Source organism: Ochotona princeps, chromosome 4 (assembly GCF_030435755.1).
Source record: "Ochotona princeps isolate mOchPri1 chromosome 4, mOchPri1.hap1, whole genome shotgun sequence".
Taxonomy (NCBI): domain Eukaryota; kingdom Metazoa; phylum Chordata; class Mammalia; order Lagomorpha; family Ochotonidae; genus Ochotona; species Ochotona princeps.
In genome coordinates this window covers 27559546-27587405 of record NC_080835.1, presented here as the reverse complement: position 1 = coordinate 27587405, position 27860 = coordinate 27559546, and the positions used below count along the sequence as shown (strand labels likewise).

Sequence of the window (27860 nt, the reverse complement as noted above, 5' to 3'; positions counted from 1 at the left end):
ATTCTTCACACACGTACACATACGTGTTCAGTGTGGTTTCAACATCACACAGGGAGGGCAGAGCTCCCCGAGGGCCACTGTCTTTACCCTTTGGTACCCAAGAGAGCTAAACAAGTGGGAGGATGTGGGAAACCCCTGTTCACAGTAATGTTGCTGGTTTGCAGGTGATGGCTTCCCACCAAAACCATAGATTTCAGTTCATGGATGTTGAAAAACAGCATCATGGAGGCAGGGACTCAAGGTCCACAGATATGACTTGAGTGATGTGCAAGAACAAGGCATGCAAATGTGGCCGTCTGCCATACTTGCTCTTGCCAGGGAGTCTCTCACAGAGAATGAGCTGCCTGTGTTTGGAATCTAATCCCTTCTTGGGTGGATTCTGTTAGGCTTGTGCACACAGTTCTTCTGATCACACACATCACGTCCAGTCACAGAAGGGCTCCGTGGGCCATCTTCACTTACAACTCCAAGGGCTCAAAAGATTCAGTGTTACTGGCAACACTGTCAGGTACAAATGTCACCATTTACCTTTCAATCAAATATTTATTGGTTCTATCCTGTGGGCCCGTGCTACTTAAAGGTATTATTCTCAGGTGGCAGGATGGGCATTCCCTGGGAGATGGTTAGAAATATCACCCCTGAACTTCTGAATCTGAGTCTTCCCCATAGCAATGCTCTAGCTGATGTTTATGGGCACTAAGTTCTCATATTCATAACACAAGAAGAGGAGAAAACCCTTTCCTTAGTGAGACCACATGATTGTTGAGAAGCCAGGATTAATATAGATATGTACAATGGAGCAGCGTTCAGATCTACATCACCAAGCATATTCTTGTAGAAAAGCTGGATACAGCAGTTCCACATTAAATCCTGCCACAACCACATACATCCACAGAGTCTCAATTTCCTCATCTGTAGAGTAGGGTTAACACTTGCCAAGTTTACCTTTCAGTATCGTCCTGAATATCAAGGAAGATGGGAGAGTAGTACACCGATACACAGGCAGTAGCCCTTATGTGGAATGCTAGGTGTTGTAGATTGTGGATTTTTTTTCAGATTTTGGAATATTTCCCATATACGTATATTCTTTGGTACATGCTCACATTTATATGCATGAGATATTTTGAAGGGACACAAATCTAAGTGCAAAATGCATTTATATTTCACAGACACTTGAAGATTATAGTTTTATTACTAGTACACCTGCATTTTCATGCAACCTGTCACAGGAAGGCAGGTGTGGAATCTTCCACAGGTGGTGCTGTGCCAATATTCAGCTTTCAGATTTTAGAGCATTTTGAATTTCAGGTTGTGTGGCTCAATCTGTATACAGTACACCTCAATGCAACGGACTCTGAGTTCTGAAGAAATGCAGGGATGAGAGGGCTAGGATTACTGAAACAGGATTACTGAAGGCCCACCAAAGGGGGCGGAAGGGCTGCAAGACTGACCCAAACACAAACCAGACACTGGAGTGGAGGGAAAAATGCGTATTGTGAGCACTGCCCAAAGCAACTTCTAGCTAGGGCCTCAGAGCCTCCATGGACAAACTTGCAACCCGTCTGCTGACAGCCAGGGGAAGGTCAACGCTGTGGGTCTCAAAATGATGCAGAGCAAGCAGATGTAGTCCTCTGCGGTGGGATTGGCAAAAGCCCAATTGCTGCAGAAGTTAACACTGGCATGGGGTACAGGCAAACAGTGGTGTCATTTTGCTGAGCTGGTCTGTGAGTGGAGGTGATGCTGGAGGGGCAAAGGAAATTAGCAGGTGAGTTCTCAGAAAGTAAACACATTTCTTGGGTAGCACTTACAAGCATTTGTTTTCACACTTTCCATGCTCCCTCCCACCCCACTCAGTCCCAACTACCCCTCTGTCATGCTGGACTCTTGTCCCTAATAAACAAAGAAACTGGGAACTTTTACGTGTGAACCCGTTTAGTTTGCTTCCCAAAGCCCATGACTGCAAGAAGCCCAGCCAGCACAGAGCGGAAGAATCCCTCCTCTTCCTCACGCTGCTGAAACAATGTGGTCCCGCTTTTGTTGTGAGACCTGGTGCTCTCAGACTCGCTTGCTGACGCGGCCCATGCTTGTCCTGAGCTTCTCCAGAGAAAGGCTGTCTTCTGGCAGGAAAAGATAAAAACGGCCGATATAAATGAGTCACCACGCTCGCTATAATTAACAGTGATGCAAGAGCCAGATGCAAGAGCCGAGGGGCCTCCAGACCTGGCTTTTTAGGCTGCCTGAACTTGGTGCTGCACTACAGCACAGAAGACATTAAGCATGGCTGAGCTTCCGGGACACATTTTGAATGCAGAAATGAAACCCAGAATGCACAGAAGCTCCAAGATAATGCAGATGAGAAGACAACACCAAATGGATCTCCTTATATATCTATATATGAAAAACCATACACCAACATCAGAAAGACAGCATTTGGCTTCTCACTCAACTTTCCTGCAAATTCTTTTTTTTTTAAGAGTTATTTTTATTGGAAAGGCAGATTTACAGATAGAAAAAGAGACAGACAGATCATCCATCTGCTGGTTCACTCCTTAAGTGGCAGCAATGGCTGGAGCAGATCTGATCCAAAGCCAGGAGCCAGGAGCTTCTTCCCGGTCTCCCATACAGGTGCAAGGTCCCAAGACCTTGGGCCATCCTCTGCTGCTTTCCCAGGCCACAAGCAGGGAGCTGGGGAATGGACCAGCTGGAACATAAAGCAGAACCTGCATGTGAACCTGGCACATGCAAGTTGAGGATTTTAGCTACTAGGCTGGGCCATTTCCTGCAAATTCTAAACGGTTTCCCACCTGCCAAGCTGACTGACAGCAAGTACAGCTGTCAGTTTAGCTGTCCTACGTGCTCAGCCCCCGCCCTCCTGATCCCAGTGATATACCTGTGAACTTTCCAGAAAGACTTATCACTAGCAGCTCTCCACACTCTCATGTTGATCTGGAATGAGAAGTGTGGAAAAGTGGCCTGATTAAAATAAGTCCTAGGGGCAAGTTAGGACAACAATTAGACAAGCACATGCAGCGGTGGGTGTTCAGTGCACTGTTTAAGACACAGCTTGTGACGTTGACATTTTGTATTAGCATGCCTGGGTGTGAGCCCCAGGCTCCACTCCTGGCTCCAGTTGCCTGCTAACTGCATATCCTGGAAAGCAGCAAGTTATGCTTCAAGGATTTGAGTCCCTGCCATCCACAGAGGAGATACAGATTAAGTTCCAGACTCCTGGCTTTGGCCTAGCTAACTCTAGCCGTGACAAGCCATCTGGAGAGAGACCCAGAGATGGGAGATGGGAACTGTTTCTTTGATTTTATTGATTTGTCTCTTACATAATTTTTTGAAAAAATAATGAATCCTAAATACAATCCCACTATATCATAAGCGCAATCATTATGCTGCAAGGGAAGGCAGAACTCTGCTGCTTCTAGCACAGGTATTTCTTGAGGTTCGACAGACAGAAATGAATTCTGGCCATGACCTGCACGGGCCTCAGGCACAGCCATCAAGGGTGGCAGCATCTTCTTCCCCATCTGAAACAGGCTGAACCAGTCTTGCAGTGTGAACAGAATCTCAGCACTTTCATTTTAAACAGACTTTAATTGAGAGCAAAGTGAAAATGCAGGTTACAGTTTTTAGTATTATCATCAATACATCATAAGATCAACACCCAAACAGTGATGCATCTAATAATTATACATTTCCTAATTTCAGTTGTCAAAGAGCAAATCATCAGATATATACATTTACACAAAATGATTTCAAGCAATAGTAAATAATAAACTCCCTCCCTTAACACACACACACACACACACACACACACACACTCAATCACCTTTAAACAATGGATTTCCTCACTAGCAAGTCCCATTTTTTTCACATATTCTTGTAGATCCAAAGTGATTTAAGTTACTTAAGAACAGTCTTATCAGCAGAGATTCTGGCCTTTAACTTTTACAACTGGAAGCCATTTAACCAGCGTGCTCTGCACACTCAAGGGACATCACAGGTAAAAAAATGAACTCCACTTCCTGTGTGTGAGCGGAGAGGTCACCATCGCTAAAGATGCACACGATTACAACTCAACAAAGTCAAACACACAAACCCCAAATCTCCCATCTTCAAACCTAAATTTCTTAAGAGCATGATATGAAGGTTAACAACAGACTCACTAGATGGTAAGAGTCTTTCAGACTTCTGTACAGAGGTACTGGTTAGTGCGGAGCCTCTCTTCAACTGTTTGAAATATATGAGTCTTAAAAGTTGCCTGGTAGACCTATATCCTGGCCTCCAGGTTAGCAGCCTGTCTGGCCCCCAGACTGCTGGGCTGAGACTCACCCCCAATGCCTTACTCTCTTGATTTATTTCTTGCTGTTGCTGTTAGTAAATGGAAACTATGACAAAAGTTTACATTAGCAGAACACATATGCATGCCTTGGCCTATAAATATTCCATGATGGAAAATGGCACAATAACTCCATTCCTAGGGAAAAACAGCGTAAAAGGAGAAGGGGAGGGTGGAGTGACATGATCAACAATGGCTCTTCTTACATGGGAAAATCCAGACCGAACGGCGATGGATATTTGAACTATCAGATACCATTAGCTGCCTCTCCAGGGCCTGCGAGTCAGCTGAAAGCTAGCAGAGCAGAGACCAGCTCCTCCGAGCAAACCTGGCAGGGTCCAGTCGTGCAGGTATAACTTGTCTTGGAAGCTGAACGAAGATCAACTGCCACATCTTTATTAGAGAGGTGAGGCGAGGAGGAATTTGAAAGTAGTTCCCACAGTGTGCCCTGTGTGGGACACACCACTGTCCCCGGGTCGGACCCTTCAAAGTGCCAGCTGCAGCTTAGTCATGTTTCTCTGATGCATGTTGTGATGGCGGACTAATTCGTCTGACCGGGCAAACTTTTTCTGACAGCTGGGCCACCGACAGCTGAAGGGTTTTTCACCTGTTGACACAATTGCCAGTCAGAGACACCTGCAGCAGAGAGACTGGGTGCAAGTTTAACTATCAAAGGCCCGAGTTCAAGCATCACAAGGCACCCACTCCACCCCCACCCCATAATTCTTTCCCTCAACTAACCGACTGAGTTCATTTCATAGGCTACCTGGAAGGACTGCACCTCTGGGGGCTTTAAGGATGAACACCCACAGACCTGGGAAGTGGGAGAGGAGGAACAAGTCCTTTTCAACTAAATGCCTTTAACTAAGGGGGGATGGAGGAAAAGCATTTATTTCTGCCTCTGCTACTATGATGTCTTGAAAACTGGGTAGTTTTTCAAACACCCTCTTTGGTGTTTAAAGTAGAAGGCTGAGTTTCACTAGGCTACCATGACCTTGGGATCATCCCCTGATGATTGATATCAGCTGAGCGCTGTCCAGCAATAGAACTATGTCTGCAGCTTTGTCCTCTCTGCCTGTACAGATATTCAGGCTGGGCTGGGCATTTCTAATCAAATCACTATGAGGAATATGTATGCTTATTGCATCTTTTACTTTAAAGTGTTGCTCAGAGCAATACTTTTATGGAAGACTCTGATTGAGATTGAGATTGTTAATGTTTGCCGAAAGATGGAGGCTTCTCTGTCAAAGAGACTTTCTCAAGTTTATTCCCAGTCTCACTATTGTCAGTGGCAATAACTGACAGTACTCAGGGCCGAACATATACTGAGCCTCCCTTTGCAGGCACCACACACACATACCCATATTGCCTCCTGTATCCCTTACAACATCCTAGCAAGGGAAGCTGTTTATTAGCCTCACTCCACAGATGAGGTTGGACTCCTGAGCTGGAATGTCACATCCCCCTCCCCCAGCCCTCACTGTAGCATCAACAGCTACAGCCATGGCTTTCTCATAAGGAAAAATACCACAGAGTTGGTCCCTCCACTCCACCTGCAGCACCTTTTCTGGACACTGTTCACGCCACTTTGCTCTTCCTGGGAACTGCTGGTTGGGATGAACACTGAGAGCTGTCTCAGTAGGGGTGTTGTCCCAGGCCCAGACTTATGGCTGCTGGTGACACAGGCCATTTCACCCACACCCAGAGCAATGGGCAGGGATGCAAGGTAGGGTAACTCTTTCCCACCACATTCTGGTGAGCTCAAGGTGAAGTCAAAAAAACAACATTGAAGCACCTGGGGCCCAGGCGCCCCTAATCTGTGTCTATGGGGAGCCTGTGTGGGTCAAAAAGCTGACACTTCCAATGGCTTACGGTGTCTTGATTTTCTTCACCTCTCTCTCACTACTCCTGGCTCTTCCTGATCTGGCTCTTGTCCCACCCCCAGCAATGTTGTCCAAGATCGGCTCTTAAGGGACGGATCCCAACCCTTTCTCTTGCTGGTCTCTACTCTTCTTGGGCTGTCGGTGGTATTCATTTGGCCAAACCTAGCCTTTGTTTTCATTCTCCACCCTCCCTGAGGCTGCTGAAAGAACCCAAGATCTCTCTCCAACAAATAAGGTGCTGGGATAAGGCAGGCTGGAAGTAGGCAGGTTGGGTTTGTTGTTGATTAGCTTTGGACAAGCCACTTCATCACTATGTGCCCAAGTCTCCTCATCTCCTAAGTGAGGATAAAACAACATGCCCTCCCTGCTCTTCTTACCAGGATGCTGTAAAGATACAAGATAACCTCCTTCCAAAAGCAGGAAACGTACAATAAAGATGGCGCTGTTTTCAATTTGAATCACACCCTGGTGGAGAAGCCGATTATATATATCGGCTAATAAATATTATATATATATGTATATATATATATATGTATATATATGTATATATATATATATATGTATGTATGTATATATATATATATGTATATGTATGCTAGTTCCAAAGAAATAACACCCTCCCATGTGGATTATTAGTGTAGCAGAAATCAGTGACTGCTCTTTCCAGGACTTGGCTCTCAATACAGTGTTTTGCACCGTGAGCTTGGCAGAAAAAAAAATGTGTGGCTTGCTAGAAATTCTGCTACTCTGTTTACCATATCAGAGCGAGAAGACTATGACACAACAAACTGGGGACAGTAAGGGCCTAGTTTATCTCTTCCTGTTTGCTTTTTTCACATCTCTCTCCTGCTCTCTAATATCCACATCCCCTTCTTTAAAATATGTTTTCCTTATTGCAAAAGTGATACATTGTCCTTTCTCCCCAGTCTAAACAGTAGAACACTTATGCTAGCCCTTTCCAATCTCTCTCCTCACAATCTCAAAAAAACAGTAGTTTAAGAAAATAATGAAAAATAAATGTGAAGAAAAGTTTACGCACTTGTTTTACCTGTATGAGTCCTGGTGTGGGTCTTCAGGTGGTCAGACCGGGAGAACTTTCGCTGACAAGTTTTACACTGGAATGGTTTCACACCTAAATGGACAGAGAAGGTCTAGCCCCTGCCCTAACGAGGTGGGGCAAAGGAAGGCCCACCAGGCTGGCTTCCAGGTGGCTGGAGGAGCCTGGTGTGTCCAGCCACACCTGCAACATCCATGTTGCCCTCAGACTTTCCCCAAAGTTCTAGACCCTGCCAGAACCACCTGATTCACCCTCAAGGACCTCCTTCTGTCTTGGGAACAACCATTGCTTTAACCACAAACATCCAGCATTACACCAGCTGGAAGGCCTCAGTGGTGTCAGAGACTGAGAAAGTGAATCACAGGCTACCAGCCGGATTCAGCACCCCGTCATCGTGTCCTCAGCCCAGTGCTAGCAGGATCTTAGTGTGCTGGGGTTGCTGGGGTTCATGGGAGAAGCGTGGGATGACACTTTCTTTTCCTTTCTTCCTAAGAAAAATCTCCTGATTGTGACAAGTTATTAGAGAAACTACAGGCACAGCTGGCCCTTTCTTTACCTCCCTGGTCAGGAGAATCAGTCAACCATAACCCAAGAAAACTTGACGCCAGCAGCGAGAAGTGAGCCCACAAACCTGTGTGTCTCCTTTGGTGTCTTTTGAGCTGGTCTGAACGAGAAAACCTTCTCTCACAATCCTTGAAGTCACACTGGTATGGCTTCTCACCTTGGGGAAGACACATATTCTATTGTAAAATGATCCTGGAGGTGGGGAAGGGTGTCTCACCAAGGGCAACCTCTCCTTGTGGGCCTAAAGGATCCCCAAAATGCCCAAGGTACTTTGGTGGGTGCTGATCACACCTGTACTTGTGCTCAAGGACAACAGATGTAGAGTGGGAGGCTGCATGAATGAAGATGGTCCCAGACCCAGCAGCCATGTGAAGCCCAGCAGGATGGAGGAGAGGGGTTGGGGAGGAGGGGAGTGGGTGATAAGAGCAGTTTCCTCACATGAAATGCGATCAGAGATCTGACAACCTTAAAGGGACTTATGAACAGACCAGACCCCGCCTATTTCATCCACGTTAGAGGCTCAGCCTGGTGCCTGGCACAGAGGAACTATTAGACAACTAGAGGCTAACAGAGTCTTAACTCCCAGGCCGAGTGTGAGATCAGATTCTAATATGGATGTGCCTTGAGGCCAGCCGTGAAACACAGAATGTGGAACAAGCATTCTGTGTCCTGTGCTCCGCAGATGCAGTATCCTCTGTTCCTGACTCATCCTTGAGTCACCTGTAAATGTCTCCACAAGTTGTGAGACACTCAAGTTGTTCCAGCAGCCAAAGCATTGTGGGTGTTTCTGAGATTCCTTTATCCAAGAGAAATCACCAGTAGAATTGCACAGCCACCTATCTCGGAGTGTAGAAAACCCCACTCAAAAGATTTCAGCCAGATTTTGCAAAGTGAGGCCTAAGAGTGCACAGAGAAACTGCAGGCTTCCTCCCACCCTAGGGAGCAAGAGCCCAGGCTGCCAGTCCTGTGAGATGGAGAGCAAACCACCAAAGGATCCCTCTGTCTTTCCTTTGCAGGGTGGTTCCCAAGTCCCTCTGCTACTGCCTGGACATGTACGTATTCTTGGGACAGTGGACCTCGCCACTCAAGCAGCTGGGCTCAGGTGGGTGTCCATCCCAATCTCCACACTGCTATTCATCAAAGTCAACCCAACTGCCACTCCATGTGGGGGCCTGCTGAACTTGATGTTCAGAGTTAAGCCCTCCCTTCCCTCCAGATAACACATAACATGAAGCTAAAAGGCAGGGAAGGCAAGAGCCTTGCCTTGTCTTTATATTTACATCCAGCCCACTGCCTGAGACTTTAGTTCTTCCGCAAGTTCATGAGAAACGCAGTCTTTCATTCCATTTTCCACAGAGCTTTTGGAAGTACCTCTTCGAACTCACAGAACAAAATGCTGTTCTCCCAGTCCAACCTCTTCTCCCTGTCTTTTTGCTTCTGCTCAGCTCCTATAGCCTCTGCCCAACCTTGCCTGCCTTGGGTGGGGAGCCTGAGCTTTTTCTTCAGTGAGACATTTTCTGGGATCGTTCCAGCTCAGATCGATGTACTCCGAACTCCTCAGCTGCTCATTTCTGACTCAACATATCATCACATCCCTGCTCAGTTCCTTTTCATTCAGCTATATCCAGCTATAGCCTAGCTCCAAATCAGATCAGAAAGTCTTGAGGAAGGGAAATAAAAACCTGGGGAATTAAAATGCAGGAACTTGGGGCCCAGCGCAGTAGCCTAGTGGCTAAATCCTCACCTTATATGCGCCAAAATTCCCATATGGGTGCTGGTTTGTGTCCCAGCAGCTCCACTTCCCATGCAACTCCCTGCTTGTGGCCTGGGAAAGCAGTAGAGGATAGCTCAAAGCCTTATGACCCTGCACTTGCGTGGAAGACCTGGAAGAAACTCCTGATTAGGACTTGCTTAGTTCTGACCATTGCGGCCACTTGAGGAATGAACCAGTGGATGGAAGATCATTCTTATCTCCTTTCTGTAGATCTGCCTTTCCAATAAAAATAGAGAAACTTAAAGAATAAAAGGCAGGAGTTTGGTATCTTCTTCCACACTGCTATATAGTTCTTTTGCCTCTTGTGTGAAGATAAAATCAAGTAAACCATGATGAGAGCCTGGTTCATAAAAAGTGCTAATTAGGGGGCTGGTGCAGTAGCTCAACAGGATAATCCTCTGCCTGTAAGCACTGGCATTCCACAAGGGTGTCGATTCGTACCTCGGATGCTCTACTTCTGATCCAGCTCCCTGCTTGTGGCCTGCAAAAAGCACTGGAGGACGGCCCAGATCTTTGGGACCCTGCATCCACACAGGAAACATGGAGAAACTTCCTGGCTTCTTATCAGTTCAGCTCTGGCTGTTGTACTTGTTCAGGGAGTGAACCAGCAGACAAAAAGTCTTAATCTGTCTCTCCTCTCTGTAAATCTGCCTTTCAAATACAATAAAAAATCTTAAAAAATTTAATGCTGATTATTCTGGTCTGCATGGTTATCATGAATACATGGGAAAACATCACACTCCTTCAGGAAAACGGGCTGTAATATTGTTGAAATACTGATTTTTTTCCTACAAGGAAGAGTTTCTTAAAGGCTCCAGCCAGTGTCTTCTCTGCCTTCCTGCCACATAATTGCCAATTTTTTACTGAGTTTGAAATGCCTCTTTCCTATTCTATAAACGTATCACTTCCATGTATTGCATCAGCAGCTTCCTGACTCAACATCTATGATTTACTGAGTACAAACCTGAACTGATGCAAGAACTGCATCCTGCAGACACAATGAACAAGCCAAGCCTAATGGTCTAAAGAGACATGAATGCAGTTCATGTTTCCCTCCAGCTTCCTAGCACCAAGGTTGGCATTTAAAGTGATCCTAACAACACACTGGTCTTACGTTGTAAAACACAGCGCCAGTTCCTCTGTGGGAAAACCTGGGCTTCACTCTGTCCCTACAGGGAATCCCTGACCCCACAAATCCACCTGTTGTCCAGCAGGTCAAGAGGATGTAGCTGTCCAATGGCTGTTCACATTGCAGGTAGCTAACACCAGGCAAGGCTAGCCCTCTATTTCTCAGGGGGCCCCAGTTTTCCTTGACATAGACTCCAAAAAAAATCATCATTTTTCTTAAAGATTGGTTAACAAAAATTAAACTACCATTAGTTTTCTGTTTGGTTGGCCATTATTAACCTAAGCAGCTACGTTCTTCTTTGCATCATCTTTTCTGAAGTTCAGTGTTGAGCTTTCCCATCAACCTCTCAAAGTGCTCTCCATATTCCCAGGCTGGCCCCTCTCTCTTTAGAGATGATAACACTCTTCTAGGAATACAATTATGTATTCAGACCTGATGATACAAAGTACTATTCTAGGGACTTGATATCTACAAGTCCTTCAATACAATTTGATTTAACCCAGAATGAACAATAATAGCATTAGGGCATTCTAATCCCAATTTTCCACAGAGAGCAAATGAAGTTCAGAAGAAGGTACTTGCTCAAGGTCTCACCACTTGCTGGTAAATGCAGAAGTCAAACACAGGTCTCTATAATTCTGTGCAGTTCTCTTTCTGCCACTCTGTTCTGCCCATGCTGAAGATGTGTACTTACCACGTTACAAAGGATGGCCAATCAGCATGCAAAATGGCCCTTGACCTCTTGCCATCACCCTGTCCAGACCTTTTCAGCAGTGCCTACTGCCCATCATGGAAGTCAACTGTGTCCTCAGAGGCCTAAGTACCCAGCACAGGAATCACTAACCCTACCCATGGCTGGGTGGTGGGCACTTACCAGTGTGCTTCCGGCTATGCATCTGTAAGTGAGAAAGCTTAAAGTATCTCTTATTGCAGCCCGGATAAGCACACATGAAGGGGCGTTTCTCACTGGTCTCTGATGTTGACCGGACAAGAGTCGGGGCTACTCCGGGCACACGTCGCACATCCTGTAAGCAGAGCATAAGAGGAATGGAGGCCTTCAGCCACACACGGACATTCATGTCCATCTGGCTGGTTATTATTAATTTAAGCAGTCTGTCCCAAGCGCAAGTAAGCACCAAAATATACCCAAGAAGGAATGACAGGTATAAGACCTAAAACACTCTCTACACCTACACTGCCCATGGGAGACTTCACCAATGGATAACAGATCAAGGTTTCCAACATCATTGCTGCTGATCACCCAAAATTGGTACTTGGAATGACGACTAGGGGTTGTTGACCATCAACTTCTGGGGAAAAAAAATTGCTGGTGCCTAGAAGAACTCCTACTCTATTTTAGCTTCTCTACTTCAGGCAGTAATATCTAATTCCAAAATCTCAAAAGTCTATCATCTCCCACATCCATGTAGACACGACCAACCCCATGACATTTCCACAGGTCTCACACACTGCCTAAGGGCGAAGGTGGGCAGAGAAAGCATTTCCCACTTCTTCCACTCATCCCAGGTGCAGTGCACGTGGAAGGGGACATAAAATTGAGCCATAAGAATCAGTCCAAGTCCTGGTGAAGGATTTCCTTTGTTAGGGGAGGGATGGGGCAACATTCTGTGAACTGCCCTCTGATTTTTTGACTTCCCTGTTGTGCTCGCCCTTGCCTTTACTTCTCACCAGTGGAAGGCCCAGGGGAGGGAACACACTGCTGTCATCACCACACCTCTGGGCACAGCTTGAGAGCACCTCAGAGCTAGGTGCCTCACATGTCATGTGGAGGTCTGGCCACCTGCTTTAAGATACTGACTGTTTGGGTCAAAGTGGCACGGCTTTCCTCATGCTGCAGCCACCGAGTCACGTTATGAAGTCCCAGGTTCAAACCCTGGGGACCTGCATGAAGTTCTGCCTGCCCCAGAGGAGTGCTGCAGGGGTGGCTTTCCACCAAGTGGACCGAGTACTCACAAACTTACATCTTTCTAACTTTAAGTTCCTCCCCTGCCTTGGAGACTGCTCCCTCCCCAAAACTGCTCAGGCCTCTCTTTTTTCCTAAGAAGCAGCAGAACACTACAGTTCAAATAGGGGGCACTAATGCCAGACAAGACATGTGCCTGCACCACTAATTCATGCTATTTTGCCTAAGTCATATGTCTCCTATGGGCCTCAGCTTCCCTATCCGTACACTGGACATAATAACAGTTCCTACTACATCAGGGTGTACTAAGGATTAACTGAGGGAAGAAAAGCTACACATGGACATGCAGGAAACCTAAATGTATATATACAATATGACTGCAACTACCTGACATTCTACAGAAGGACTGGTGGTCTGGGATGGAGAAGGGAAGGGATGATGGATGAAGTAGAAGGTATTTTTAGGGTAGTGAAACTATTCCATATGATGTTAGAATATGGGTTGAGTACCTCTGATCCAAAAATCCAAAAGCTGAAATGCAGCAAAATCTGACTGTTGAATGCCCATGAGATGCTAAATATGGAAAATTTTACCCTCAACTTCAGGTGTGAAAAATTGGTTCCATGCACAAAATCATTAAAAATATTGGAGAAAATGCCATTCAAGTTGTGTGTGCAGATAAGTTGTATGTAAAACCTAAGATAATGTTATGTTTAAAACTGGGGCCCATTTCCAAGATAGCTCATTCTATATATATATATATATATATATATACACAAATACTACACCAAAATCTGAAATTAAAATAAAAAAATAAATCTGAACTATTTCTGATCTTAGACATTTCATATAAAAACTACTCAACGGCATTATGGATGTATCAGACCACACACAACTCACTGATAAACCCCAATGTAATCTGTAGGCTTTAGTTAACAATACTGTATCAACATGTACCACACCAACACAGACTTATTCATAATAGAAAGGGGGGAAGAGGTGGGATTTTTCTATAAATCTAAATCTAAATCTAAATCTTTTCTATAGTAGTTTCCATATGAAACTTCATATATTGCCTGGCATATGGGAAATGCCCAGTCATCCAGGCAGTTCTGTTACACAGATTATCAACCCTTGATAAGACAGACTGTGCCTCTGGTCATATTAATGTAAATCAAATCTTAGAGGCCAAAGGACCAGATCACAGTAGCCCAAATATGTGAGGTATGTGTGCAGCTGCCCTGGAAAGGGGTACTAAGCAATAGGGGAGGCAAGGGATGGGTAGGATTAAGACACAGCAAATTCGGAGGAACAGAAAGCACCTTATCCGACTGACCTAGTGGAAGAGTATGGGTTCCTAATGGCAAAGGAACCTCTGGTTAAGAACAGCCTTGCCAGGGTCCAATGAGCCACCCTAACGATTCCAAGGACAGGTCAGTGGGGAGAAGGCAGCAAGGACCACGTGCAGCTGCCGCACACACTCACCTGGATGCCTCTGAAGACGCCGTGCGTGTGTATTCTGTACTGGGCACCGCAGAGGATGGGGGTGGTGTGGTTGTCACTCTCATACCCTGTGCCATGGCTGCAAACACAAAGAAGGGACACCAAGGCTCAGGGGCTTCGCGGTTGCAGTTTGGAAATACTCATCCTTGGTGAGGAGCGAAGCGCCTTCTTTAAAGCCCACAGTGTGGAAGTGGTTGGCTTGTTTCTCCCCCTCCAGGGGGCAGGCTTCTGGCAAGGCTGAGGCTGCTCCGTCCTTGCAAGGATAAAGCACCACCACCAAGAAGCCCTCCCTCTCCTCAGCCCAGGTTTAGTCTATGCCTGGCTCAGAAAAGCCAGCCAAAGCAAGGTGGCAGGATTCCATCTCCAGCAAGTTGTTTACCATCCGCGGCTGGGCTGACAGCTGTGAATCTCTCAGGAATGAACAGAATGCCTCGAGTTTTCCCATTAAGTGCACTGAAGGTTTGTCAGCACCTCATGAGTCAGTTTTTGCCAGATACCACCAAGGAAGTGATGATACTTTTAAGAAGGTTTGTCACATCCTCAGAAGTAGGGATTAGGGGTCTGCGGCCCCACTCAGCTTAACCTATACACAGGTCGGTTTTCCAGGTCAATTTAACTCCTTGTAGCCAACCCGGGCCACAAATGAGTGGGCCCTAGCAGATCTTCAAACCTACTCATTTCCTCTCCTTGTCGGGAACTCAGATCAACCTCAGCTACAAGTGGCAACCTAGGGATGGAGAATGTTGGAAAGAACCAGTTGGTGAAAGGGGAAGACGCCCTTCTCTATGAAGTCTCTCTCCTCGAAGTACAATGCTGACATCTGCCCTGTGGTCATTTTGCTTCCAAATGAGACAGAGTGAGTGTTCTCATCCACGCTGGCAGCACAGTAAGACTGATCCTGAGTCACTGGGAGCGCTTATAAAATATCTGCAAAATAGTGCAGCTATTTTGGAAATATCTGACCAGTCCTCAAAGGTGAGACTTCTAGTTGCCATATGACCCTTAAGTCCTACTGTTAGATATAATCCCTGGAGAAAAACAGATGTATATGCACACACAAAATCACCTTGTGTACATTCTTCATCAGCAGCACCATTTATAAGAGCCACAAGTAAAATCCACCCAAATACCTTCAACTGGTGAACTGCTAAACAGAAACCGGTCAATTCACATACTGAGATATTATTTGGAGTTCTGACACATGCTCCAACACAGATGATACCTTGAAAACAGCATGTTAAGCAAATGGTCACTTATTGTGTGACTTAGAATTTACATGAAATTTTAATAACCACATCTGTAGGGACAGAAAGAAGATGCCTGGTTGGTTGCATAGGGCAAAGGCATTAGGAGGACATAGAGCCCAACTACCAAAAACATCCTAAAGCTGTAATGGTCATCTAACTTGGAATGTCCAGAAGATTATGACATTTTGTGTTCCACGTGGGCTGTGTGAATATGAACCGTATAAAGCTGTAACTTACTTCTGGCTGCAAGCATTTGGAGGAGGAACTGCCTTTGTGCTTTGCACGGTCTGGGGAGATGGTGGCAGTTCTCCTTTGGAGTATCTCCTCTTGAGTCTCTTTGTCCTATACACATGGTGACTTAAATAAGGCCTCTGACACGATTGGAGAAGTCATCACAGTACCCTGAACCTCTCTGTCCGTACCTTTAGCCTCCTCTAGCAAACCCATCAGCTCTCTTCCCTACCTGGAACCACAGGTACCAGTCTATAGCTTCTGCCTTCAAGGCAGGACAGTGAAAGCGAAGCAATAAACTGGAATGTCATCCTGATTCTGCAGTGTTCTCCCATGTGGTAACAAAATAAAAACATGGATGGGCCTTATCCTTCAGAAAGTGGGTATCAGAAACCCGCAGAACCTTTCATAACTTGACACGATGCTTTTCTTTTTTTTTTTAAAGATTTATTCATTTTTATTACAGCCAGATATACACAGAGGAGAGACAGAGAGGAAGATCTTCCGTCCGATGATTCACTCCCCAAGTGAGCCGCAACGGGCTGATGCACGTCAATCCGAAGCCGGGAACCAGGAAGCTCTTCCAGGTCTCCCACACGGGTGCAGGGTCCCAATGCATTGGGCCATCCTCAACTGCTTTCCCAGGCCACAAGCAGGGAGCTGGATGGGAAGGGGAGCTGCCGGGATTAGAACCGGCGCCCATATGGGATCCCGGGGCTTTCAAGGCGAGGACTTTAGCTGCTTACTAGGCCACGCCGCCGGGCCCAACACGATGCTTTTCTTACACAGCCAGAATGGCCTGTGCTATTACACACCAAAAGCTACATATTTTTGTATACAGGTGTCAATAGGTTGGTGCATTTGGGAGTAAGTTCATCTTAAGGTTCTAGACAGAAAGTTCTGTTTGCTGCACTATCAGTTCAACTCTACTGATTTTCTGTGAGTATTGTAATAGATTATCACAAATTTTGTGGCTTAAAATATCATATTTACTATCTTCTTGATTCTGGAGATGAGAAGCTTGTAATTTCCCAAGCTGAAGCCAAGGCATCAGAAAGGGCATGGTCTCCTGGAGGCTCTAACTGCTCTAACCGGACAGTTTCTTTCCTTGCCACTTTTGTTTCTAGACCTTATCTGAATTCTTTGGTTCCGTCATCACTCCAGCTTCCTCTGCTTTCTTATGACAAGGACATTTGTTATTATGTTTAGGGTCCACCAGATAATTCAAGATAATCTTCCCCTTATCTTATTATTTTTATTTGAGAGAGGGAAAGGGAGAGACAGCAAGATCTCCTATCTGCTGATTCACTCCACAAATATCCACAACAGCTGGGGTTTGGATGACACTGAAGGCAGGAGCCAGGAACTCAATCCAGGTCTCATAAGGGTAGCAGGAACTCAACCAGCCTGACATCACCTGCTGCCTTCCAGGGTTTAGATTAACAAGAAGGTGGGAGTCAGGAGCCAGGGCTAGGTATTAAACCCAGATATCCCAGAAGTGACATGGGTATCTACACCACCAGACCAAATGCCTGTCCCCTTAACTTCACTTTTTTCATCCACTTTGCTACATAAGGTGGCAATCCATATTCCAGGAATTAGCATCCAGATACCTCTGAGGGTCGCTATTCAGTCTTCCACATCAAGGGAACAAGACAGATTCCATTTCCTATAAATATACTCTTCATACAGATGAATTAGTCCAGATCCTTGGTCTCTAGATTAATCAGAAATCACACAGACTTTGCATCTGGAAACTTCTATTTCAGTTCACTGCTACTACTATTTTCTCTGAGGCCAGGGACAAGACATCCAGTCTCCATCCAAGATTCATCACATGTACAATGAAGCTAATCATCAATTTTTCAGCTTTGATTGAAAATCAAAGAGAAAACTACGGGAGGAGCCAAAATTAAGTGTTACCCAGTAACCTTATCCCAACAAAATGCTCAAGAGGCCGATGATTGTAACTGGTGGCCAACAACCACTGACATTACGCACACTGTATGCTTCTTATTGTATGCTGATGAATGAGGTCAAGAAAATGTGCATCTCCTACCCTCAGCACAACCACAGGACTCATAAAGATGTGTCATTTTAGGCCAATGACTTCACTTTCTGCTCCAACATCTTGTAAAATTAAATAATAGTGCTACTTCCACCTCTTAGATCAAATGACATCAGGCAAGCAAAGTCGAATGTTTGAGTTCACAACAGACACTTAATCAGTGTTACTTGTTGTTTATATAGTAGTCTCCTATCTTAAAGAAAAAGAATATTAGGACCTGGCGCGATGACCTAGTGGCTTAAGTCCTTGCCTTGAACGTGCCAGAATCCCATACGGATGCCGGTTCTAATCCCGGCAGCTCTACTTCCCATCTAGTTCCCTGCTTGTGGTCTGGGAAAGCAGTCGAACACGGCCCAAAGCCTTGGGACACTGCACCAGTGTGAGAGACCTGGAAGAAGTTCCTGGATCCTGGCTTTGGATTGGCACAGCACCGGCCATTGTGCTCACTTGGGGAGTGAATCATCAGATGGAAGATCTTCCTCTTTGTCTCTCCTCCTCTCTGTATATCTGACTTTCCAATAAAAATAAATAAATCTTAAAAAAAAAAAAAAGAAAAAGAATATTGATGATTAAGGAAAGACTGATTTATTTGCTTAACAGAGGCAGAAACAAGGTTCCGGGGAGGGGGGCAGTTTTGCTTTGTAAGTACAGCTCTTCTTCCCTCAAAGCTAACTGGGCAATTCTGGTGGTGCAGCTCCATCTGTGTGGGTGCAAAGCTATCAATTCCCAGCTCTTTTCTCCAGGATATGAATAAAAATTAGGCATGCCTGAAAAACGTAATGTGGGTGGGAGGGGAAGGATAGGACAGTAGGGACAATCAGGAGGGACACATTTGAAATATTTTCTCTTCAGTATACCTTAGCTTCTGCTGTGAGGTGCAAATTTATTTTGGAATAAAAACAGCACACAGCTAACAAAGGGAATGTACTACTTATGTGTGGTAGAACAATGCAAATCATGCAGTTTTCATTTTGAAAAAATTCTTTCTACCTAACTGGGAAGACACAGTAAGCAGAAACGGTTATCAGCAGGCACACACCTCGTGACTTCATTTTTGGCATTGACCTGGACTGCATATTTTCCTAAGCAGCTTGAAAAAGCATAAAAACGAATCCTGACAAAGTTTGCTTTTCCTAGAAGACTTTAAAATGCATAAACACATGTCCTTAGAAAGTTTGTGAAAAGGAGAAAAATGTCGCTCATATAACGCAAATGATGAATCCTCTTCATGTCCAAAGCGTGCACAAAGAGATGCGACGCAGGAAAAACAAATGCAGCCTTTGAAGAGTGGCTTCTTTAAAAATGATTAATTTTGATATTCCACAGACACCAGAAGATTAATAAAAAGAAATTGAGCTTTTACAGATGAGGAAAACCAGAGCTTCCCTGAAATCCCTTATCAACACAGGAGTTAGAAAGCAGAGAGAAGAAAAAGAGACTTGTAAAGGTGATTAGCATTTAATTTGAATATTCAGAAAGAGACCATTTGGCTTGAGATGTTCCTCTCCCACGTCTATTTACTGACCAGGTGGTGTGTCCCCTCATGCCTTCTCATCACGAGAGAGCTCCAGGAAAGAACCTAAGGACAACTCCAACTCTGATGTATCCAGAATATGAAATTCACCTGTCAACCTTTCTCTCCCCATCCTGACACTCCGGGCTCACAACTGCCTAACTCCTTTAAGGTTCAAAAGAAATTGCTTTGAGCCTGAGATCTATTCCCTTTTGTCTAATGTGTCACTTTCTGGGGGCAAAGCAGGAAGGATCCTTGTGTTTAAAACAAGGTAACAACAAAGACAAAAACCCAAGTCTGTACTTCCTTGAAGTGTGAACACAAAAGATAAGGCTGAGCATATAGCACCATTCATTAATTACTCAAAAATGTAAAAAATTTAAGACCCCATATCTAATAACTTATCTACAGAAAACAGAGGGGATGCGGCCAAAAGTTAAGACTGTACACTAAAGGAAGCCATCTGTCAAATCCAGATCATAAGATACTCTAATGCATAACAACTACTATCCACAAGCAATCATGACTAACATGAGGAAAAAAAAACAGTAGGATCAATTACAGTACAGAAGGGAATTAAGGGAGGACTACCCAGAAAACCACAAATCTCTGCCCAAATGCTTACAACACAGCAGGATGAATCAGAGATAACTGGATCTAACTGCTCATCCCTGGAGGCCTTAAGGCCAAAACATCCAGCAACATCCCTAGGAAGTGTCAATGGCCATACCAGGAAGCTCTGGGTAAAGCTTTTCTGCATGAAAGCCCAAGTTCCAACAGCCAGAGTAATTCCAAAACTCACTTTCATTTACACTTGTATGTTTTTACTTGGAGAATTAGCACTTCATCCACAAGCAGAGCTGGCAGGCACCTGGCACAGGTTACCTCTACAACACAAATTCTCTTTTCCTCTGTGCCCACGTGTGACAAACTGAGGGTGGTATCTAAATAAAACTCACTATTTTTCATCGACATCACTAGCCATGTCATCTGACCACCCTCTTTTCCTTGCTTAACACAGCACAGCTTTTATGGTGGTTTTGTAATAACTGATGAGTATGTTAGAAACAAAAGGAGGATTCCACACTGCGCATATATGGGGACAGGGAGGAAGAGCTTCTTTCACTAACCCAGCATAGAAGGTAAAAACCTAAACATAAAATAGCCAAGTTAAATCCCACCAAGTTTGAACATAAATACGTAATGCCTGTTATCTGATCACTGAAGTTATAAAATTTCCTCAAAAATAGTCTGCAGAAAAGAACCAATTTTTTTTTAACTTGGACAATTTACTATCCTCTTGTTCCCAGGGGTTTCATTTCAGTTTAGTCTTTAAAAAAAACATGGAGTTTTTACTTTTATCATAATGAGACAGCTTTTTCATTAAAAATGAATACTATGGTGGTACTTCTATCAAACTTTTTTTTTAGCATTATCTCTGTGAATCTTAGAAAACAGTTTCTCTCTTCTCACCTGCCTCCTTCACCTTCACTTACTTTCTGTGTGTCTCCGATAAGCCTACCACCTCCAGCAGTGTCTCCCATCTGCACTCACTCCAGTTTCACAAACTGACTTTTTATCTCTATGGAGTATTCTATCCCACATCCATCCCTCTGTCTTCTGGGAACAGAATCCTCTTCCCCTTTCAGGGAACATTATCCTTACTACCCATTTCATTCGCATGCTCCAGAGATGAACGCGCATCAAAAACTAACCAATCAAATCACTGGAGCCACCAGCCACACGTCCCAATCCAGGCCTATCAAAGCCTTCCCTGAGTCTTCTGATTACAAAAAAAAAAAAGAATAAAGAAGCATTCTTAAAGGCAACAGTTACCAAAATCCTAAGCTATTTTTGCCACAAATGGAGTCTGCCTGAGAAGGCAGTCAGCACAGAGGAAAGCTATCAAGAGACAATAAAATTGTATTCTGTTCACACTTGAATTCTTGCTTCTAGATACGGGATTTAAAAACAGTTCAGGGCCTGGCGGCGAGGCCTAGCAGCTAAAGTCCTCGCCTTGAATGCCCTGGGATCCAATATGGACGCTGGTTCTAATCCCGGCAGCTCCACTTCCCATCTAGCTCCCTGCTTGTGGCCTGGGAAAGCAGTCGAGGACAGCCCAGTGCTTTGGGTTCCTGCACCCGCGTGGGAGACCTGGAAGAGGTTTCTGGTTCCCGGCTTTGGATCGGTGCGCACCGGCCGTTGCGGTCACTTGGGGAGTGAATCATCGGACGGAAGATCTTCCTCTTTGTCTCTCCTCCTCTCTGTATATCTGACTTTCCAATAAAAATAAATAAATCTTAAAAAAAAAAAAAAACATAGTTCACGGGCTGGCACAATGGCTCAACAAGCTAATCCTCACCTCCAAACACAGCAGCCTATATGGGTGCCAGTTCATATCCTGGCTACTCCATCTCCATCCAGCTCCCTGTTTGCAGCCTGGAAAAGTTATACAGGATGCTCTTAGGACCCTGTACCCATGTGGGAAACCAGAAGTTCCTGGCTCCTGGCTTTGGATTGGCTCATCTATTATGGCTATTCAGGAAGTGAACCAGCAGATGGAAGATCTTGGCTCTCTCTGTCTCTCCTCTCTGTAAATCTGCCTTTCCAATAAACATAAATAAATCTTTTTCAAAGAAATAAAATAAAATACAGTTCAATTACGTGCTGAATTCCTCCCATTCGCTTGCATCAATTTTAATTGGGGTTCTACTACCCGTTAAGACACAGTGACCTGATACATTCACAATCTAACAGTTGTCTAGAGGTGTTATCTTTCAACATATATCAGTTAGTACAGGCCCTTTGAAGCATCACTGGCTGAAGGGACGCCCACATATTCCAACCATGCTATTATTACCAGAACTTTGCTTATATTCCTCTTTTGGAAGCTTCTTTATCCACAGGACTCCAACGTCTTCCTTCCCCATGATCCTAGTTCCCTGCCACTTCTTAACAAGGGGTCACAGACTGGGTGGTTAACAGCCTGCCAACAATGCTTGTATAAACCAGCATTTATGAAGCATCAAGCTTGCCTTGTCTCTTGAAATGATCCACAAAATTTCCCCAATTGACCACTTTTTCTCCTTTCATACTCAGAGCAAAGCTGAGGTACACTTAAATCCAATTTTCTACAATAATATAGAGGGAGCCCAGTCACCAAGCCATAGCTTGTAATACCTACTGCTGGGCAGGACAGTCTGAGGCATGATACTCCTTCCTACCTCAGCACACAGCACTCATCAGCCATACCAACAGACCTGATAGCAAAGATTGGCTTTCCTCCTACCTGTGCTTGACACTGCGGTTCATGAGAGCCCCAACTTCTTAGACCTCACTTGGTTCCTTTTTTTAGAAATATTTTAAAGATGTATTCATTTTTATTATTAAGTCAGATATACAGAGAGGAGGAGAGACAAAGAGGAAGATCTTCCGTCCGATGATTCACTCCCCAAGAGGCTATGATGGTCAGAGATGCACCAATCCAAGGTTAGGAGCCAGGAGTTTCCTCCAAGTCTCCCATGCGGGTGCAGGATCCCAAAGCTTTGGGCCATCCCCAACTGCCCTCCCAGGCCACAAGCAGGGAGCTGGATGGGAAGCGGGGCCACTGGGATTAGAACAGCACCCATATGGGATCCTGGCGTGTTCAAGGTGAGGACTTTCGCCACCAGGCTACCTTCAGACCCAACTCATTTGGTTCTACATTCTCAAACGCTCTGGCTCTGTGGCTAGGGATTGCTGTCAGCTTCACACCAAGAGCAGGTGTCCAGCTCCAGGTGTCAGACAAACCCTGCCTCACACAATGCAAAGATGGACCCTCTGGACAGCATTCTAAAGAGGGATATCTGACATAGCACAAGACTTTCAAAAATGCTGGGAACGTCACACTTCTGAGGATAGGATTTAAAGGCTTCAAAAACCAATCTCCTGCAAAATTAATGCTTTAGCTTAATGCAATCCATTTAAAATTTAAAAATAAACATTTTAGAATTATTTTAAATTTATAGAAAATGTTCTAATGCAGGAAGTTCCCATGTAGAACACACGGGTTTATTCCATGAATAAGTCTTCAAATTAGTAAGGAACATTTGCTACAACAAATGAGCCAATTCTGAGAAGGAATGTCTTTGAAACCGACAAAATTTAAATACCTTGAAGAATAAGAGAAGATTCATTCGAGTATTTTGAAAAACAAGTATAATGCAAGGGGAAATATTCCCACTGACTATTTCAACAGACTGTACAATTACAGCAGAGATATCAGTCTGACACTTGGCAGAAAGAGCACAGTTGATCAAAAGAAGAGAATTAAGAGCTGAGAAATGGATCCAAGGAATTTGGTGTTTGATAATGACAATATTTAAAAGCAAGGAATGTTAGAATAATTTAGGATACTGGCTAGTCATCTGGAAATAAATCAAACTGAGGTCCACTTGTGAAATAAATTCAGGATAAATTAGATGTTTAAACTTTTAGGGGGTATTTTTAATGCCAGAAATAAAAAAGTAAAATTTTCAAAAGAATATGTAGGGTGGGAAAATTCATTGTTTCTAAGTATGCTAAAACCAAAACCTTTAAACTACAATTACAAAACTTGTAATCTTTAGTATAACAAAAATTGTGATAGAAAAAATACTAACATAGCTAAAATATAGAAAATTTTTTGTAGTACATGACAAGCAAGAAACTCTGATAAACAAAGAAACCTTCTAGCCCAGCATTGTGGCACTGTGGATTAAACCACTGCCTACAATGCCATATCCCAACATGAGTACTTGTTTGAGTCCTGGCTCTACTTCTGAATCAGTTCCCTGCTAATGCACCTGGGAAATCAGTGAAAAATAACCCAAGTACCCACGCCACCCAAATGGGACACCCTCATGGAGTCTGAGGCTCCTGATTTCCACATGGCTGAGCCTTGGATATTGTAGCCATTTGAGGGGTGAACTGGTAGATGGAAGACCTATCTCTGTCTTTTTAAATCAGTATTGTTACTAGATGAACTAACCCAATTTGTAACTAAAATCACCCACCTACATAGAGTCTCTCTCATTTCCCTCAGGGAACGATTATTTCAGCAATTCAACTCCTTGCCATCATCAGTTTTTCCCTCTTCTTGATCACTACTATCAGTAAACACATACACAAAGACTTATTTTTCAATATAAACAGATGGACAAAGCAAAGCAAAACATAGGCAGCTGGAACCCTATTCTGGAGCTCGATTTTGCAATGGATATCCAGAAGAATCTCCCATTATCTTTCCAAAAACGTACTAGTTTAATTATCTATGGAAAAGGAAGGACATGGATAGGAAGAGGGAGAAGGAAAGGAAGATAACCAGTGCTTCCATCTGCTTGTTCTGCCTCCAAATGGCCAAGGCTGCCCCCAGCCAAAGGCTCACCAAGAACCATGGGCAGAAGGAACCAATTATTGGAGCCAGCACTAATGCCTCCAGGGACCAAATTGGTAGAAAACTGAAGGGTAGGAACCAGATACTGGTTCCAGGCTCTCCAATATGGGACTCGGGCATTTTAACTGGTCAGCTAAATGTTGACCCCCCCCTCCCATTATCTTTTTTCCTTTTTTAAGATTTTATTGTTTTTTTTTTTAATCACAAAGTCAGATATACAGAGAGGTGGAAAGACAGAGAGGAAGATCTTCCATCTGATGATTCACTCCCCAAGTGAACACAACGGCCAGTGCTGCGCCGATCCAAAGCCAGGATCCAGGAACCTCTTCCGGGTCTCCCACGTGGGTGCAGGGTCCCAAGGCTTTGGGCCATCCTCGACTGCTTTCCCAGACCACAAGCAGGGAGCAGGATGGGAAGTGGAGCTGCCGGGATTACAACTGGTGCCCATATGGGATCCAGGCGCGCTCAAGGTGATGACTTTAGCTGCTAGGCCACTGCACCAGACCCGTCCCTCCCATTATCTTTTAAGCCCACCACATTTAGGCTTCTGTCCTTGTCCTCTCCTCTATCCAGGGGTAACTACTGCTAATACATGAGATAACTGTTTCCAGATAGTTCTCCCTGCAGTTATGAATATATCCCAAAATGTATTATTTTTTATCCTTTGGGTGGTGAGATAACAAATGACTTTCCTTCTTTATAATGTTTTGCAACTATCTACTTTTTTAAATTGATAAATTTGCGTTACTTTTATAGTGAGGACAAAAGATAAAGCTATCTTAATTTCAGAAAAAATCATAACCTGAACTTTACAGAGCACTACATTGGCCTTTTTAAAATATAGAGTTAAAAATAAAGTTAAAACAAATCAGCTCAATCACTTTTATTAGAAAAACAACTGACTGAAGTGGGCACTAGTCCCTCATTTCAGTGAAACGTTTATCTGGATGACTTTTTCTCGGTGTAGCTCCTAAATCAATGCTTTTTTTCCTAGATGGAGATTATAATCTTTTCTTGGGCAGATGAAAGAGGGAAGGATAAATGGTGAGTAGCAGGACTCAGAAGGGCACAGAACAGGACAGCAGACACATGAGATCCAACACACTACTTTAGGTCATTAGGACATCTTCCTTTCATTCCACATACCGCCCCCACTCCTTCACACACACACCTTCATCCACTCATGGAAATCCTTATTAACCTTCAGCTCCTTACGCCAAGCCAAGCACGTTCCCAATCTGCAAGCTGGGCACCTTCATTGCCACCTTCCCCTCCTTAGCTTTTATGAATTTCTCCCTTTCTTTTCCTGATTTAAACAAAACTGTCACTTTCCCCCACCTTTATGGAATGAAAATAATACATGCAGCTGGGAGTTTTTGACTTTTATATATTTATAACATGCTAGATCTATTTGTACATTTTCCTGATTTTATTCTATCCAATTTCATTTCTTTTACAGTGAATAACAATATTTTATTTTTAGTGGCTGAATACAGTCTTGGTGTCCATTAGGTTTAATTATCAACAAAATCAGGGAAAAAGAATTCAAAAGCAAATAAAGTTGAGTCTCTTGATTCCAAAAAAAAAAAAAAAAAAAAAAAGAAATACTGTAAAGTGACTGACCAGCTTACAGATGACAAAATATCTGAGTATTGTTTAAGAGGCTGAGAATATTCTCAAAGAAATAAACACCACACTACATGGGAGTTGAAACACAGAAGTTTGCCACAGTTGACGCGCATGCATTTGCTGAATTTGATCTAACATAAGGTCAATTTTTCAAGATCAACTTATTTTTACCGCAAAAATTTACAGGGAGATTTACAGAGAGAAGGACAGACACAGAGAGAACGATCCTCCATTTGCCAATTCACTCCCAAAATGGTTGCAATATCCAGAGCTGAGCTAATCCAAAGGCAGGAGCCAGGAGCTTTCTCTGGGTCTCCTACATGGGTGCAGGGTCCCCAAGGCTTTGGGCCATCCTCTGCTGCTTTCCCAGGCCACAAGTAGCAAGCTGGATAGAAAGTACAGCAGCCAAAACATGAGTTGTTGTCCATAAGGAATGCCAATGCTTGCAGTCAGAGGATTAACCAGTTAAGCCATTATGCCAGCCCACCAAACTAATTTTTTTGGTAAGAAACAAAGTAACACAAATGTGGGTGTGCATACACACACAGAAAAGGTCGTAAAGTGTGCGCAATATTAATAAACCCTGGGGAGGATTTTAATGTCTTTCCCTGTATAGTTGGTTGTATTATCTAGGCGTTTTTTGGTTTACACACTTCGCAGCCATGAATTAGGGATCTGATGTAGCAGCTAAGATGCTGGCTTCCTGGGACATCTCCTATCAGAGGGCCTGGGTTCAAGTTCTACCTCTCCTTCTAATTCTAGCATCCTGCTAATACATGCTCTGGGAGGCAACAGAGGATGGCTTAAGTAGCTGGGTCTCTGCCTCTCATGTGGGAGACCCAGGTTGGGTTCAGGGTTCCTAGCTTTAGCAGACACCAGCCCTGGCTGTTGTGGGCATTTGGAGGGTGATCAGAGGCTAGAAGATATCTTTCTTTGTGTTTCAAGTAAAATGGAAAATCAAAAAATTAAATGTTAATTGAATGCATGCCCAATGAAACAAGTGAGAAAGGCCAGCAGATATGGAGGGAAATGAAGCAGCCAGAAAGCCAGGTGTGAAGGCAAAAAAGCCCCCAAATGAGTCCACTCGGAAGTGAGAGGAACACAGATACAGCCTGAAGTCCAGAGGCCCCCATCTCCATCAAACCCAGGAGTTCCATTCTTTATTCTAGTGGCTAGAGCGAAATGCCAGCCAAGTCCAGAGGGAAGCCATAATAACGCAAGTGCTGTTTAAACAACACACATGTGCAACTATTTCAAAGGAGGAAATTAACAGCTTTTTGCTGGGGGTGCATGTGGGGGAGTGCCTCGGGAATGCTGATATCACAGAACTGCACATCTTCACACAACCGGGGCCCTTCACCTTCGCCTCTGGGCTCAGGCTCCAGGAGCCACTTAAAAACAGGCTATCTATTTTCCAGAAGTAAACCTCCTGGACGGATACCTTATGTTCACTGCTGCAAGGGAAGGTGCTGGGCCGTGGGTTGGAGCCCCGGCCAGGGAAGACAGCTATCTCTTTTGGCACAGGCTCTCCAGGATGAGACCATGTCTAGTGCGGATCTTCTCCAGATTCGACAGCCCTG

At 44.3% G+C, this 27860-nt stretch overlaps 1 protein-coding gene across 4 annotated transcripts in view; it reads right to left on the bottom strand.

The window, feature by feature from the left end:
- Window positions 1–3580: 3580 nt before the first annotated feature.
- The window catches only part of WT1 (WT1 transcription factor), a 45921-nt gene continuing 21641 nt past the window's right edge, over window positions 3581–27860 (bottom strand). For 2 of the 4 annotated variants that reach the window (XM_004585425.3, XM_004585427.2), the window contains exons 6-10: window positions 14162–14258; window positions 11627–11777; window positions 7917–8006; window positions 7277–7360; window positions 3581–4952 (exon numbers count right to left, since the gene is read on the bottom strand). In XM_004585425.3, coding sequence (XP_004585482.1) covers window positions 4831–4952; window positions 7277–7360; window positions 7917–8006; window positions 11627–11777; window positions 14162–14258 — 544 coding nt within the window. In that variant the 3' untranslated portion in view covers window positions 3581–4830. Of the gene's footprint in view, window positions 4953–7267; window positions 7361–7916; window positions 8007–11626; window positions 11778–14161; window positions 14259–27860 lie in introns of all 4 variants that reach the window. The other 2 variants (XM_058663214.1, XM_012927083.2) reach the window with 1 other exon arrangement.